The following is a 14,676-nucleotide window of genomic DNA, read 5'->3' on the forward strand; positions in this document are numbered from 1 at the left end:
AGAGGGAGGTGGGCAGGTGGGGGTCCCTCGGGAGGCCGGCCCTGGATGCAAATTCATGCAACCCAGTAAAGGGTGACAAGGCCGTCACTCAGTGTGGCCGTGTCTGGGTTTCTTTGCAGCTATGGAGACGCCGAGAGGGGGGCATCGCCGCCGCCCTCCCCCTTCTTCTCGGCCATCCTGGCCGCGTTTCAGCCGGCGGCCTGCGACGACGCGGAGGAGGCCTGGCGCAGCCACCTGCACCAGCTCATGGGCGACGCGGACGGCTCCTGCGCCGTGTACACGTTCCACGTGTTCTCCTCCTTGTTCAAGGTACAGCCCCTGGCGGAGCACGAGGCCCTCGGGGCGTCGGCCGGCTTCCGGCTTATCCTCCAAGGAGGGCGTGTTGTTTTATTCTGGGTCTGTCCCCTTTCTCCTCCAGACACCCCACCCCCGTTACCTCTGACTTTATCCTTTCTTCTGCTCACCCTTAATCTTGACCCTCTCAAACCGAGGGGGTGAGCACTTTGCCCTCATGGGAGCACTGCTGCCAGCCCAGCCCTTTATTGACATCACCCAACCTGGGCAGCCGTGACCCCAAGGCCAGTGAGTGGGATGCCTGCCAAGTCTACCATCTCCTCTTTCCTCTTAGACCCTTCCTGTCTCTTTTTTCTTCACTATTTATGTTTTCTCTTGTCTTGTCTTGTCTTTTATCTTTTCCACTGTGAATTCCTTAACCATGCTAGCCAGATAGGAGCACTTGTTTACTGCCCTCCGATGCTTTGGAACAGATGAACAGCTGTTCTTTGCCTCTCCTGAGGGAAGCCCAGCCTGGCCAGTCCACTCAGTGTCCTTGTGCAAACAGGAAACAGATCCCTTCCTCCAGAGGGTCGCAGCACCGTCCGTGGCCAGCAGAGCGCAGGCGGGACTTCAGCCCCGCAGCCAGGCGCCTGTGGCAGCTGGCCCACCTCTCAGTGGGCACACCTCCAGATTTCACTTTTGATCCCCAAACAAGTAACAACAACTACTGAATGGAAGAGGTGGAGGGAACTTGCCTGCTGCTCGGTGGCCGACGGTTTAATTTATACCTGCCTACCCTTTGGTCATGTAAATGCCTATCAGTTCATCTTTCAGCATTTTTTTTAAACTTTAATAACTCACAAAATAGAACTGCTACTCATAACACAAGGGAAGAAATGGAAAGGACTATGCAGTTCCGACTTTGAATAGACTTGAATGGTGGATGAATGACTGGACAGACAAGTTATGACCCTGTTAAATGTCGGTAGAGGTTGAGTTCTGTTGACTATATTGTGAGAGACGGCCACACATTTGGTGGGACTGAGGGACGGAGCCCTCTAATCACCTTCAGGAGAAGCCATGCCGAAAGGAAAGGCAGGAAGATAAGGCATTGAAGAGCACAAAATGAAAAAAAACTGAAAAAACTGGAATCATTTGCCTTAAATAATTTCAATCTGAAGGAGCCATAATTTAGTTAATATAAAAGTAAACTCTTGTTTTTAAGCCTGGAGCTACTTCTTATGGCCCATTTTTTGAGATTTATATACCAAAAGTACAAATAGCTACAATTTCTCATTTGTGTTTTTTGTGCTGCCCTCAAGTTTCTCAATTTACTTTTAGTGAGACTGTCTAGGAAGTTGAATGGACAAACTAAGGGTGTGTCTGGAATTAACTGGGGCCTGGAGGAGCCCTTAGGTTTAAAACAGAAAACAATTGGCTGCTGAAAGATAAGAATTCCAGAGACACTCTCAATTAAGCCAGATTGGAGTTTAAAAACAAACGATGAGAAAGCTACCATTTGACGCACAGTGAATTGTGAAGGATTCAGAAGCAAAGTAATTTGTTATTTATATTGTTCTAAAGTCTGTTTTAAAATAATGATTGATAATACATATTTAAGTTTGGCTGTGAAAGTTATTTTTTCTTACTACAGTTACTAGACTATTCCTGCTCAGTTTCATACTCCTGAGCAGTACTTTTCTCTGCCCAGAATGATCACCTCAGGTCCCTCGACTGTCTCCCGGTTACACACAGTACCCTGATGGGAGGTCGCCTCAGTGAATGAAGCTTCCTTTTATTCTTCCTCCCTTCCCGTCACCAGGACCCCCAGCACACTGTACCTGGTCACACTCTGTTAGAATTACTTGTTCAGGTGAGGTGTCTTGTCTCCCCTCAAGAGGCAAGGGACGGCATCTTACTCTGAGTCCCCTGCAGCCAACACAGGCGCTCACACCCAATAGGTGCTCAGTAAGTGTAGAAAAAAACGAATGGAAAAACTGTTCTTTTTTTTTTTTTTTAAGGAAATCTTAAACATACAGCTTCTGATTTAATGCCAATAGGCCAGCATGTTGTAACAGAGCTGAGAGGTGGGGCCGGGCCCTGGGAAGGTACATTTTGGGTTAAATTTTTCTTCTTTATCAGTGTATTACATCGATCCCTATGAAGCTTATCTGCAATAATAGTTACACAAATGTGTGTTAGAATATCATCACCGTATCTCACAGTGCCACCAAATCCTATCCTGTGCTTAGATGGAAGTCAGGAGAGGGCAAAGCTGAATGTATAGTCCCTAAATATCATGCCCCGTTATACTGTGGCTTTCCCACAGATGGTCCAGGAAGAGCAATAACTTTTAGGAAGCATTATAGACCTAGGGAAGGAATGTGAGCTTTGGGGTCAGGCTCGCCCGTACTCTCTCTCTTACTGGTTGCATGACCTTAAGCAAGTCATTTGACTTCCATGTTTTCACCTGGTTGTGAGCACTAATGAGCTGAGGAGTGCAAAGCTACAGGACAGAGCTAGACACCTGACAGGACACGTGCCCAGATGGAGCTATTACTCTAGGTCCCCTGTGGTGTCTGCCCTTCCGTTCTCCGGCTCAAGGGGCAGGTTTTCACGCTCTGTCTCCGGGAGCTGTGATGCTGGGAAACAGGACAGAGTCACGTCTCAGGACCTATTTTGTCTCCCTGACATTGAAGTGTTCTCAGTAACTCCACAGATCTGATGGACGGGCTGGGATGATCCCCGCTGCCGACTGACCCTGACCATCAGCAAAAAGAAAAGCAGTATTTATTTTAAAGATTGCGTGAGCATCTACACATTGGGAAATGAGATTTTAGGAAGAAACTTAGTCCACACTGGGTGCTTTTTACTTGATTTTAAGACCAATGTTTACTCTGCTCCCGGTACCGTCCCCACACTGAGGACCTAACGCTCACTTGATGTTTTTATAAAGATTAAAAACTAGTTTTTTCTAGTACCTCAGCAAAAACTTGGCCTTTACAAATGGCAATTATGTCGCCTTTCAGAATATTCAGAAAAGGTTCTGCTTCCTAACCTGTGATGCCGCCAGTTACCTCGGAGACAACCTGCGGGGCATCGGGTCCAAGTTTCTCAGCTCCTCTCAGATGCTCACCTCCTGCTCCGAGTGCCCCACGCTCTTCGTGGATGCGGAGACCGTGAGTAGCCCAGTCCTGCTCTGGCGAGCAGCCTGCCCAGTGTAGGGTGCGGAACTTCAGGAAAGCATGTATGTGCCGTGGTTTGCTGGGCTGACGCTTTCCGTGTCCGCAGACAGCGCTGTTGTGTAATGACTCCTAAAGGCCTGACTGTACATGGTCAGCCCAGGCCAAGGCAAAGTCATTTCAGAGGATCGGAGGAAAAATCCTCCTCTGGGCTTCCTCTCTGTCCTCGGTGATTCTCTCTGCTGGTGCCGGCAGCTGTGAATATGGTGAGCTCACAGCCCAGCGCTGACCTAGCCAGTCCCCACGGTGCCAGGTTGGCCTGCCAGGTGGGTCCCCAGGAGCGCCTTGTCATCACTTTCCCACCCCCGAGTCTCAGGTGGAGACTGATTGGCCTCTGGGTGCATGTGTCCAGCCCAAACTGCACATGATGAGTTTAAAGGATGACTACAACAGGCTCTGGCTGACTGCTGAATTGTGGCGCTATGAGTATCATTCTAACCCTGCAAGACTGGTGAGCTCTTTGAGGGCACGGAGTGTCTGCCAGCTTTGGTCACATCCCCTGTGCATATCACAGACCTGTCTCACGTGCTGAGCAGGCACTGAGCTTTAGACTCAGTGCTTTGATTTTAGAAGTCTCTGAAGAGTCAGTCTTTCCCAGTTTGATGGGTGGTTGGCTCTCTTACAGCAAGGAATACAGTATGAGAAATCTATCTTAAATGATTTAAAATACAGATTAAATACAAAATCAGTTTGAAAGTGTATTTGGAGGTCTGTCTTCATACTGCTTGCAGTATTCTTACTAGATGAAGATACTAGAGTATGCATAAAATGGAAATCGTATCTTAATGTGTGCTCATATGGAATATTTGTTAACATTTGTCTGTCTCAATATTGGAAAAATGGGTAGTGTTCTAGGAGATTTGGATTAGCAAGCTAGTGGTCAATTATAATTGCAGCTGACAACACAGCAAAATCACAGAATGCACAGCTTATTAAAAATGGATGCCCCTTTAGGATTAGCACACATAACGTAGGGAGGGCACGGGGAAGGCAGTACAGCGCAGAGAAGACAAGTAGTGACTCTATAGCGTCTTACTATGCTGATGGACAGTGACTGCAATGGGGTATGTGGTGGGGACTTGATAATGGGGGGAATCTAGTAACCACAATGTTGCTCATGTGATTATATATTAATGAGACCAAAAAAAACTCAAAAACAATGTACACTAAAAAAAATAATAAAAATGGATGCCCCTGCTCCCTACTTTATATTCCTCTGAATATACTTCTCTTTTCTTTCTGGGGCTTTGTTTTTATGTAGGTATCTGTAGCTGTTTTAATACAAATTTTTTTCCTGTCTTTAGCTTCTTTCCTGTGGACTTCTAGACAAGCTCAAATTCAGTGTTTTGGAGCTGCAAGAATATCTGGATACTTACAACAACAGAAAAGAGGCCACTCTCTCAGTAAGTGTCTGTGTTTCTGTGCATATGATTCAGTTAAAATCAAATGAACCCAACCTCTTTGAGCTCCTGGGAGGTGTTGTGATTAACCTAAGAGAGGCTCTTTTGGGAGAAGACAGACTTTATCTAGTCCTCTGTTAGGTATTATAATTCCAGTCTCATGGTGGTAGAACTGTTAATAGTGTGAACCATTCAAAAATAATAGCTTTAAAAGAGAAAATTTCCAGCTTTTATTTTTAGACCCATAGCTACAAAACAGAAAATTTCCAGCTTTTATTTTTAGACCCATAATTTCTCTACCAAGAAATCGGGAAAAGTGAGTATCTGCTTAATATGTCATTTTATCAGCGTTAAAACTTTCCCCAGAGATTTGAAATTCTTCATTACTTCCTTCCAGTGTTAGCCTCACCCAAACCTAGTTGAGCTGGAGCCCATCTCTCTTCCTCTTAACTACTCTTGGTTGCTGTTTCTCCCTGTTTCTATTGCCTCTCTTGGCCTTAGCACCTGCTCTTTACTCTTTTCTTCCCACATAGATCTAGACTATAAAATGTTAGAAGTGATCCAGAAACCGTCCGTACAAACCCCAGATTTCCAACAAATCAGTGTGTGATATCTATGAAGCACTTCCTGTAATATACCAGGCACTGTAGAAAGAGCATGGATTGTGAAGTCACATGGACTTGGGTTCACATTACAGCTCAGCCTCTTAAGGGTTAGTGACCCTGGAAAAGTTACTTACCTTCTCTCATCTCAGATTCATCATCCATGAGACAGTGATAATAATTTGCAGAATTGTTGTAAGGATATAACAATTACAAACAGTCATAACAGCTCTCATTTCCTGAGCCCTTAAATGTGTCCAACAACCTGTTGAGTTAAATCTCTTAAATTAAATCATTGGACACCCACAGCGACCCTGGGAGTCAGCTCTTATTATCCTCATTAGCCAGAAGGTAGAAGAATGATATTAAAACCCAGGTTTGTGGGGTTCAGTGGTCCATGCTGTCAACCACAACACAGCATTGCCTGTAAAGTAGGCACAGCGCCTTGTATATAGGACACATTCAATGTAAAGTAACTGGGTTTTTGTTTATTACTACTTTTGTTATTGCAATTCTCATGACCTATCCAAGGGCAGGAATTCCAACATTGTAAGAATTCTCATTATCTTCTGTTTCTGTGGCTCTTTACCTGTCATTGCTTCTCACCTCTCAATCATTGGTTAATAAACGTAATTCTTCATTCTGGTTAGTGACAAACCAATCTTTCCATATCAAGGGTGAATTTCAATTCTTCAGTGTTTATTGTTTTCTGACCAAAGGTTCCTTTTCACATCTGTATTAGTCACTATCCCAAATGCTTATGACATGTAGAATCTCTAAATAGCTGAGTTATTATTTAATAGCCTTTCTTTATTAAAGTAGACGTACCCCCATGGAAGCCACCTCAGTGTAACAGAGAGCTAGGGGTGCCATGAGTCAGGTTGCATTGTTCAGAATCACCCAGCCTGTGGGGAAATTTGGTCCTGTCTCTTAACCTCAGTCATATGAAAGGTTTTTAACCATATATGAATTTCTTTTAAATTATACATTTACCCACAAGACTTTATTTAGTATAATGCTAACAAGAACTGTACCCACAAGAACTGATATTTTATTTCAAATAGTTCATCTTCAGTCCAAAAAAATGACTGTCAGAAAGTTATGGCAAAATTTTATTTTACTGCGATTAGAGGCTTAATCGATTTTCCCTGACAAATGGATGATAAAAATGTTCTCAGGATCTCACTGAATTCACTTACGTCTACACCCCTTTCTGACCACAGTGGCTTGCAAACTGTAAGGCGACATTTTCAGGAGGATCAAGAGATGGCGTGATTACCTGTCAACCAGGGGACTCGGAAGAAAAGGTAATGTAAGTCTGTTGGAATTTATTTTGACTCTGTTCTGACATTGCGTGCTGGTTTTGATCCACCTGAGAAGCGTGGCACTTGAGACAAGAAGAGGAAGGAATGAGCCATCCCACAGTTCACATGAAACCCACAGAGTAAGACAGAATGACATTCATGCCAAGCATGACTGTGTGTTTATGGGTTTGGAGTGGATTTCTTTTCTTTTCTTCTTTTTTTTTTTTTTTGAAAAATAGAGGTATAAAGTAACCTTTTTGCTGGACATTGTCTAACTATACTAATCATTTCCCAATAAATCTGTTCTTCAGAATATAAAACCAAATTTTATTAATTCTTCACCAAGTCACTAGTTCCTTCAATAAATAAAGTCTTGGTTGACCTTTCAGCAGGCACTCTAGAAACAGATTTTTCATTTTCATTTAGAATCGCTTTAAGTACAGAAATTAAAGTGTGGTCTGCATTTCCACATCACTGCCCTTCTTGAGGACATGTATATTTCACATTGTGTCTTACAGAGAACGTTCACATTCCTGAAGTGATTTGATTCTCCCTGGGTGCAGGGTAGGCAGCCTTAGCCCCATTCTACAGATGAGGAAACTAAGCTTGACTTATCCAAGGCTCCACAGCTGATAAGTGACAGGCAGAAACAGCTTGGCCACAACATCTGGAAACAGACAAATATACATAAGTGGTTTATTTATACAGTTGACCCTTGAACAACATAGGCGTTAGGGGTGCCAGCACCCCCACACAGTTGAAAATCCAGTGTAACTTTGATTCCCCAGAACTTAACTTCTAATAGCCTACTGTTGACCAGAAGCCCTACCAGGTATACAAACAGCTGATGAGCATGAATTTTGTATGTTATATATACAACTGTATTCTTACATTAAAGCAAGCTAGAGAAAAGAAAATGTATTTCAAGTTTTCACAAATCTCAAAAAAATTTCCAATATATTTATTGAAAAAACTTCTCATAAGTGGACCTGCGTAGTTCAAACCCATGTTGTTCAAGGGTCAGCTGCATTACATTTTTAAAGTTACGTTTAATGACTTTACATAAGATGTCTCTCATAAGCAATGCATAGTTGAATGTGCAGTTCAAAATACAACTCCAGTATTTCCATTAGTTCCTGCTTATATGTCTATGACGTGCTCTAATTTTCACTGGATATCCTGCATGATCAGCAGACCCCAGAAGAAGTAATATGTTAATATATATATATATATATATATATATATATATATATATATAAAACCTATGTTTCAGGTTTATGGCCACCTAATAACACCCACACTTTCTGATTCCAGGCCCAGTTCTTCCCCCAAGTATACTCTGCTCTTAAAACAAATTCAATCAGAGAAAAGTTACCAGGTTATGACTGACAATTAGCACAAATGTAATCCACTTCATGATATAGCTTGTATAGTGGAATATAAAAGTTATCTAAATATTTACCTTCAATCATCAAATTCTCTTATATTCCCTATAATCAAATCTCAGTCAGGTAAATGCATTAATACATTGCAGATTTTTAAGAACAAGGGTTAAAACCAAATTTATTATTTGTTCTTCGCTTATAGCTTCCTGGCTAATTCTCAGATACCCAGAAACTCCAATTAAATCATTCTATTTCCCAAACATCCAAATTTTCAAATGGGTGTTTCTGTTCTGCTTGTAGTTTCTGTTGTTTCACTTTGTTTAGATGCTCTTTCCCGTCCCCCAACCCTCACCCAATTCTTCTCCATCTCCCTCAAAGAAAGACTGCATAATCTTATGTCTGGTCCATGAATTCTTATTTGCTCCTCGCCCACCTCTATCTTTCTTTACTTCTGTTTCATAGGCCTGTTTCTTCCCATCTGTTTTCTTGTTTTTAGAGTTAACTTATTCATTCACTTACTTATATGTGGCAGCTTTGTTAGCATTATACTAAATAAAGTCTTGAGAAGACAAAAGTAGAAAGAAGAAACTAATATTTTTCAAGCACTGTACATGTATCTCCTTGGATATTTTCATAAATTGAAATACAATTTACATTATATTTTCATATTTTTATACTTCATATAGTTCATATATATATATTACATAGACACATACATTTTAGATGTACATTATAGTGATTAAATAATTACATGCATTACAAAATGCACACCATGGTAAGTGCAGTTACCTCTGTCACCCCAAAAACCTATTACAGTATCATTGACTGTATTCTCCATGTTGTACTTTGCACCCCCATGACTAATTTAAATATTTTACAATTGACAGTTTTTACCTCTTAAATTTATTGAGACTTGTGTTCGGCCTATTATGGGGAATGTTCCAGGTGTTCTTGAAAAGACAGTCCATTATTCTGTTTTGAATGGACTGTTCTGTATTTATCGGTTAAGTCCATCGTGTTCTAATGTGTCAATCAAAGCCAGGGTTTCCTTATTGATTCTCTGTCTGGATGATCTATCCATTAGATGTCAGAGATGTAAATGGAAGGTTCTTCCTTTCTCCCTCCCTTTCTCTCTCTCTCTCTCTCTTTCTAATACCCAGAAATGGAATTACTGGATCATATAGTATTTCTATTTTTAATGTTTTGAGGAATCTCCATACTGTTTTCCATACTGGCTGCACCAGTTTACAATCCTACCAATGGCGCACAAGGATTCCCTTTCTCCACATCCTTGCCAATGCTTAGTATTTCTTGTCTCTTTGATACGACCCATTCTGACTGGTGTGAGGTAATATCCCATTTTGGCTTTGACTTGCATTTCTCTGATGATCAGTGATGCTGAGCATCTTTTTATGTGTCTGTTGGCATCTGTATGTCTTTGGAAAAATGTCCATTCATGTCCTCTGCCCGTTTTTTAATAAGACTATTTGGTTTTGGGGTTATTGACTTGAATGAGTTCTTTATATATTTTGGATTAACTTCTTAACAGATATATCATTTGCAAATATCTTCTTTCATTCAGTAGGTTACCCTTTTGTTTTGTTGGCGGTTTCCTTTGCTGTGCAGAAGTTTGATGTGGTCCCATAGCTTATTTTGGCTATTTCCCTTCCCTAAGGAAACCTGACGGGCTATGTCAATCATAAGCATAAAATTTGTGTTAGAGCAGAATACAGAAAAATAAGAATGGCTGTGCCACTCTTAATGAGTAAAATTAGATTATTCTGGGCTTTTTAACCTTCCCTGTCTATGATAAGTTCCTAACATCTTAGTTTCTTGATAATTTTTTCTCATTTTGAGAAAACCTACCTCTTAATCCAGTTTATAAATCAAGCCATATCAGGAGTACAGGAACAGAGCTTGGAGAAAATCCTTGTGATCAAAGAAAACAATGACATGCCTGCAACATTTTCAAAAGAACCTAAGTCACCAGAACAGATACATTTATAAAGGAATTATTTTTACAACCTGGATGCAGGAGAACATTAGCATGGGGGAGGGGGGGATTTAACATTTTCCATAAATGGCTTCTTTAGAAGGCATTTTTCTCTAACCTTTTGGAGCTCAAAATACAAACTAGGTCCCAGCCTGCAGCCTAGGAAAGGATTCTGAGACAATAAATATCAAGGCAGCTTGGACTAGCCTATTTAAAAAGGAGAATTTAAGAAGGATGCTGAGAACTGTGCATCAAATTGGCCATCTCCCAAGAAACACAAGTTGGTGGCCTTAAGGCTGAGTAGGAGGAATTCACTGACAATGAAATTGCTTGGCACCAAGCGGGGGTCAAAAAGTCATTTGCTTTTATTGAACAAAGAAGATTTTGCTTTAACTCATTTGATGACCTTTTGGATTACAACCTTGCTTTGGAAACCTGTAAAAAAATAGCAGTTTTCTTGACACAAGACCACGTAATGTACTCAGCACTTGCTTCATTCCACACTTCTAAAAATTAAATTCCATAGTAGAAGCCGCTGCCTGCTAAGATGCATACTAAACTGTTCAATCAGATCTGATGTTTTCCAAAAGGTCTTCATGGGTGGAAATTCTGTATATATAGAGAGTTAAAACTCTGTGTACTCTTTTTTAATGTGACAACTGTATTTCAATATCCCAAACCCACATGATATTAGTACAGGTGAGGTGGGAAGAAATCTGTGAATAGTTGGGCCAGGGTGGTAATGGTAATGCTTTGTTCTTGAGGATACTGATAAATAATTTGGGTTTTATTTTTTTAACAGGCTATACCTTATGGTAAATACAAATACAGTAACTGGTGATAACCCAGAGATTTGGGGAAGAGCTTTAAAATAAGGGGTTTTTGTTGTTAAGGACTAGAAAGTGAGTTAAGTAGATTCTTAAATATTTTGAAAACCCAGAACCACATATATGGACCAATAATTAGGAATGGCATTTCTGTCAAGTTGTGTTTATCTCTTCCCATATCCCCAAACTTTCCTTAAACCAACTCTATGGTTATGATATGGTGACACCAAAGAGTTTTGGTAGCCATAGTTGAACATGACCAAGTTATAAACTAATATTATTCTAGACTAACCATCAGGTCTAGATTACTTTTAGAAATTATCTACTGGGAAAAAAAATTTTATGAAAACTAAAATACAAGAAAATTACTTGTCATATCTCACACTTGTTTGGGAGTACACAACGTTTAGTCCTTTGAAATGACAATATCTAGCAATCCTAAAAAAGTTCTCAATGTGGAGAGCAATATGACTTCCAAAGAAAATGCCACTTAGATTGTTAATTATAGTCTATGTTAATTGGATGGTCATAGTTTAGTAGATATGAAGCCAAACGTACTAAGACTCTGACTTAACTAACATTTAGCAGCAGTATAATTTTGGGGGGCTATAATTCTTTCAAATTACTCAATTGGTCTCCTCACAGTTTTACTATGTTCACACATTTTTCATATTTAAACATTAAAATTTGCAAGTGATAGAAGTTTTGATTTCTGGTCTCTAAGACTGACGAAATCTAAACCAACTAATCAGAGAATCTAAAAGATTACAAATTACATTTTTCAACATGTTTCCCATTAGAGCTTGTATTTAACTGGGCCGCTGTGCATGTTGAATGGGTACAACATTTGCAACCATTATCAAGTCTGGGCAAGCAGGGCTAATACTGCTGAGGGCTCTGCTCTTGGAAGAGGGCCGTGCTTCCTGTTGCATGCACACACTGACCCTGTACTTTCTTTCCTTTCCTTCGTTTCCTGTGCCATGCTTGCTGTGTAGCAAATGGAATCTCTTGCAGTAAGTTAACTTTCTTTCATACTCTTTGTCCACTTTAGGCACGGACCCATAACAAATCTTATTTTTACTGTTACTATTATATCTCTTTCCCCTTTGCATTTAATTTTATTTGGTGGACTGAGACATGGAGTTTAGTAGTAGCATTCTGGGCTGCTTTAGCCCCACAGTAGAAACCTTTATGTCTATAAACTCTCAAAGTATCTGTGGAATATTCTGAGTAATAACTACCATTATCTGACACTTAGGAGAGTCAGAATTTTCACAGCTAGGTTTCACCCAAAATTGTGAAGGTAACATTATGTCTTTAAGTAGTACTTTATCTGTGAATCTCTGGCAGTTATCTTTTATACCAGATTTTAAAAGATTTCCATAAAGAAAGGTTTAAAGGATCACAAAATATTTTACTAAACCAACTAACGATCTAGTCTGGGTTAACTTCTGAGTGTAGCTACTTCTTTACACTTAGGCTGCATTAGGAAATCAAATGAATCCAAGTAGAATTGTTTCCCCCAACCCAAGGCCAAGGAAAGCATGAGAGAAGCAAGAAAACCTTGTTACTCCTTCAGCATAGTATTAGCATCAATTGTAGTAACTTTTAAAAAAAATTAAGATCAAAAGTCTACTAGTAATACTATTAATAGAAGTATCTTCCTAAAACTCAAGTTTAAGTTCTTGTAATTTTTTTCTTTAAACTGATGGGGAAACAATTTTGGGTCACCTCAGAAGCTCTCAATTCCAAGCTGGGTTCTTTATAGTCCATCAGCAAAAGAAAGACCCTATTTTTAACCACAATTAAAAACTGCACAAGGAAGTGTTTAGTTTAAGCCACATGTTTAACCCACTTCCGCTGGTGACTGCAGAGCCATGAAATTCTCTCTAGTGAAGGTGCTCTTTTCCTTGCACAGAATTCCCTTCCACTACCCAGAGCTAACCCGTTCTTGGGAAAAAACAGGGTTTAGAGGCCATTATAAGCAGATACAACTCAAAGAGTAGCTTGATCATTGGTATTGGAATTTCTCATGATTTCTTTTCCCTCATAGTAGACACAAGCCACATAATGAAAACATTTTAAATTCCAGAGGTATCTACAGGGCTTAAGGGCCATTTTGTATGACTAGTTTTTAATGTTCTTTACACAAATTTTTTAATATTTCATTTCCTAAAGCACTTTTGGCCCTTTTTCTAACTAATTCAATCATCAGTAAAACTGATACAGCACCTTAGAGGGTCATGTGACTGTTGTATTTATACAGACTTTAGGATGAGTATCTGCACCCTGAATCACAGCCAGAATTGTCACAAGAAGTAATCTCCCAGATGTCTGCTGATTTTATAAATTGAACACCGGAAATGACTTGACGTTTTGCCTTTCAAATATATTTTAATTTTTAAAAAGTTATTTGTTTCTAAAAACAATTTCAGCTTACAAAATTTAAGGCTACTACAGCTATCATTTGTAGGTATGTAAGTGGCAATTATAATGGAAACTTGGCCATTCACTCAGTCCCTGTATAGCTTGCTACTTCTAATTTATCATCTTCCAGGAGCTATTCTGTATTCATGCATCTTTCACTGATATTTATTGAATGGATTTTGTTGTTCTATTTTGATAGCTAGTTGCATTTCCTTGATGAAAAGAAAAATGTGTTTGTCCCCACCAAGATTTCACTTGTTATCCAAGAGTGATCCTTAACTATTTCTTCCCGTGCAAATTCTCTTTAGCAATTGGAACTGTGTCAGAGACTCTATAAGCTACATTTCCAGCTGCTGCTGCTTTTTCAGTCCTACTGTAAGCTCATCGGCCAGGTGCACGAAGTCAGCTCCATGCCAGAGGTGAGCCCACACACTTCCCAACCCCAAGACCCGCCATGAAAATCATTCTTTTCCTTTGGTTCCCACAGCTCGCCTGTTTATTACTGCCCAAGAGGTTTTATTCCCACATAATTATTTTGCTCAAGCACAAGTCTTAAATGTGTCTTCTATCTCTTCCTATTCTCACTTGGCAGTGCCAGGGCTAGGGTGAGGCAAGTGACAAGCCTAGGCACAAAATTTAAGAATGGCCCTCAAGAGTGAGCACCTCTCTAAACACTATGCTGAGACACCTCAGTTGCCCCACTCCAATCCTGGCCCTGAAAAATTATTTGAGAAATATTATTAGAAAAATTTCCTTGTGTTATAATTTTTCTACTTTACTTTCAGCTTTTCATAGCTTTTACAATGAGATAAGAAGGAAATACATGATGTGGGATTCTCTTTGGCTTCTCTGCCCTGCTTAGCATCAGGATGCTTTAACGTTTTTAAGGGTAAAAAGGTAAAATAATTTAAACATACTACTTCCAAGCCAAAATTTTCCTAGAAGTGAAAAAACAATGCAATACAGTCAGTGAAATAATGGTGGTGTACATTGGATGTATCATGGACATGCAGAGGGTAAGCGCTTCACCTGGAGGCAAGGAGGTTGAAACAGGAAAGCTTTACGGAGGAGATCACACTTAAGCTGACTCTTAAGGGATGAGTCGGAGTTAGAGAGGAGGGGTCAGGGCTAAGGAGGAGCCTTCCAGCAAGAAGAAACAGCACGGACATGAACACAGTGCATAGTAAGAGAAGGAAACTACGGGTCCAAGCACTTAGTGT

General features: G+C 40.2%; 1 protein-coding gene across 11 annotated transcripts in view; it reads left to right on the plus strand.

Annotated features, from left to right (window-relative positions):
- Positions 1-14,676, plus strand: part of FRY (FRY microtubule binding protein) — a 379,810-nt gene that overhangs the window by 354,855 nt on the left and 10,279 nt on the right. For 7 of the 11 annotated variants that reach the window (XM_073228971.1, XM_073228977.1, XM_073228935.1 and 4 more), the window contains 6 exons: positions 120-309; positions 3,306-3,455; positions 4,823-4,921; positions 6,744-6,827; positions 12,025-12,042; positions 13,765-13,875. In XM_073228971.1, the coding sequence (XP_073085072.1) occupies positions 120-309; positions 3,306-3,455; positions 4,823-4,921; positions 6,744-6,827; positions 12,025-12,042; positions 13,765-13,875 (652 nt within the window). Of the gene's footprint in view, positions 1-119; positions 310-3,305; positions 3,456-4,822; positions 4,922-6,743; positions 6,833-12,024; positions 12,043-13,764; positions 13,876-14,676 lie in introns of all 11 variants that reach the window. The other 4 variants (XM_073228938.1, XM_073228960.1, XM_073228963.1 and 1 more) reach the window with 3 other exon arrangements.

This window comes from Manis javanica, chromosome 1 (assembly GCF_040802235.1).
Source record: "Manis javanica isolate MJ-LG chromosome 1, MJ_LKY, whole genome shotgun sequence".
Lineage (NCBI taxonomy): Eukaryota > Metazoa > Chordata > Mammalia > Pholidota > Manidae > Manis > Manis javanica.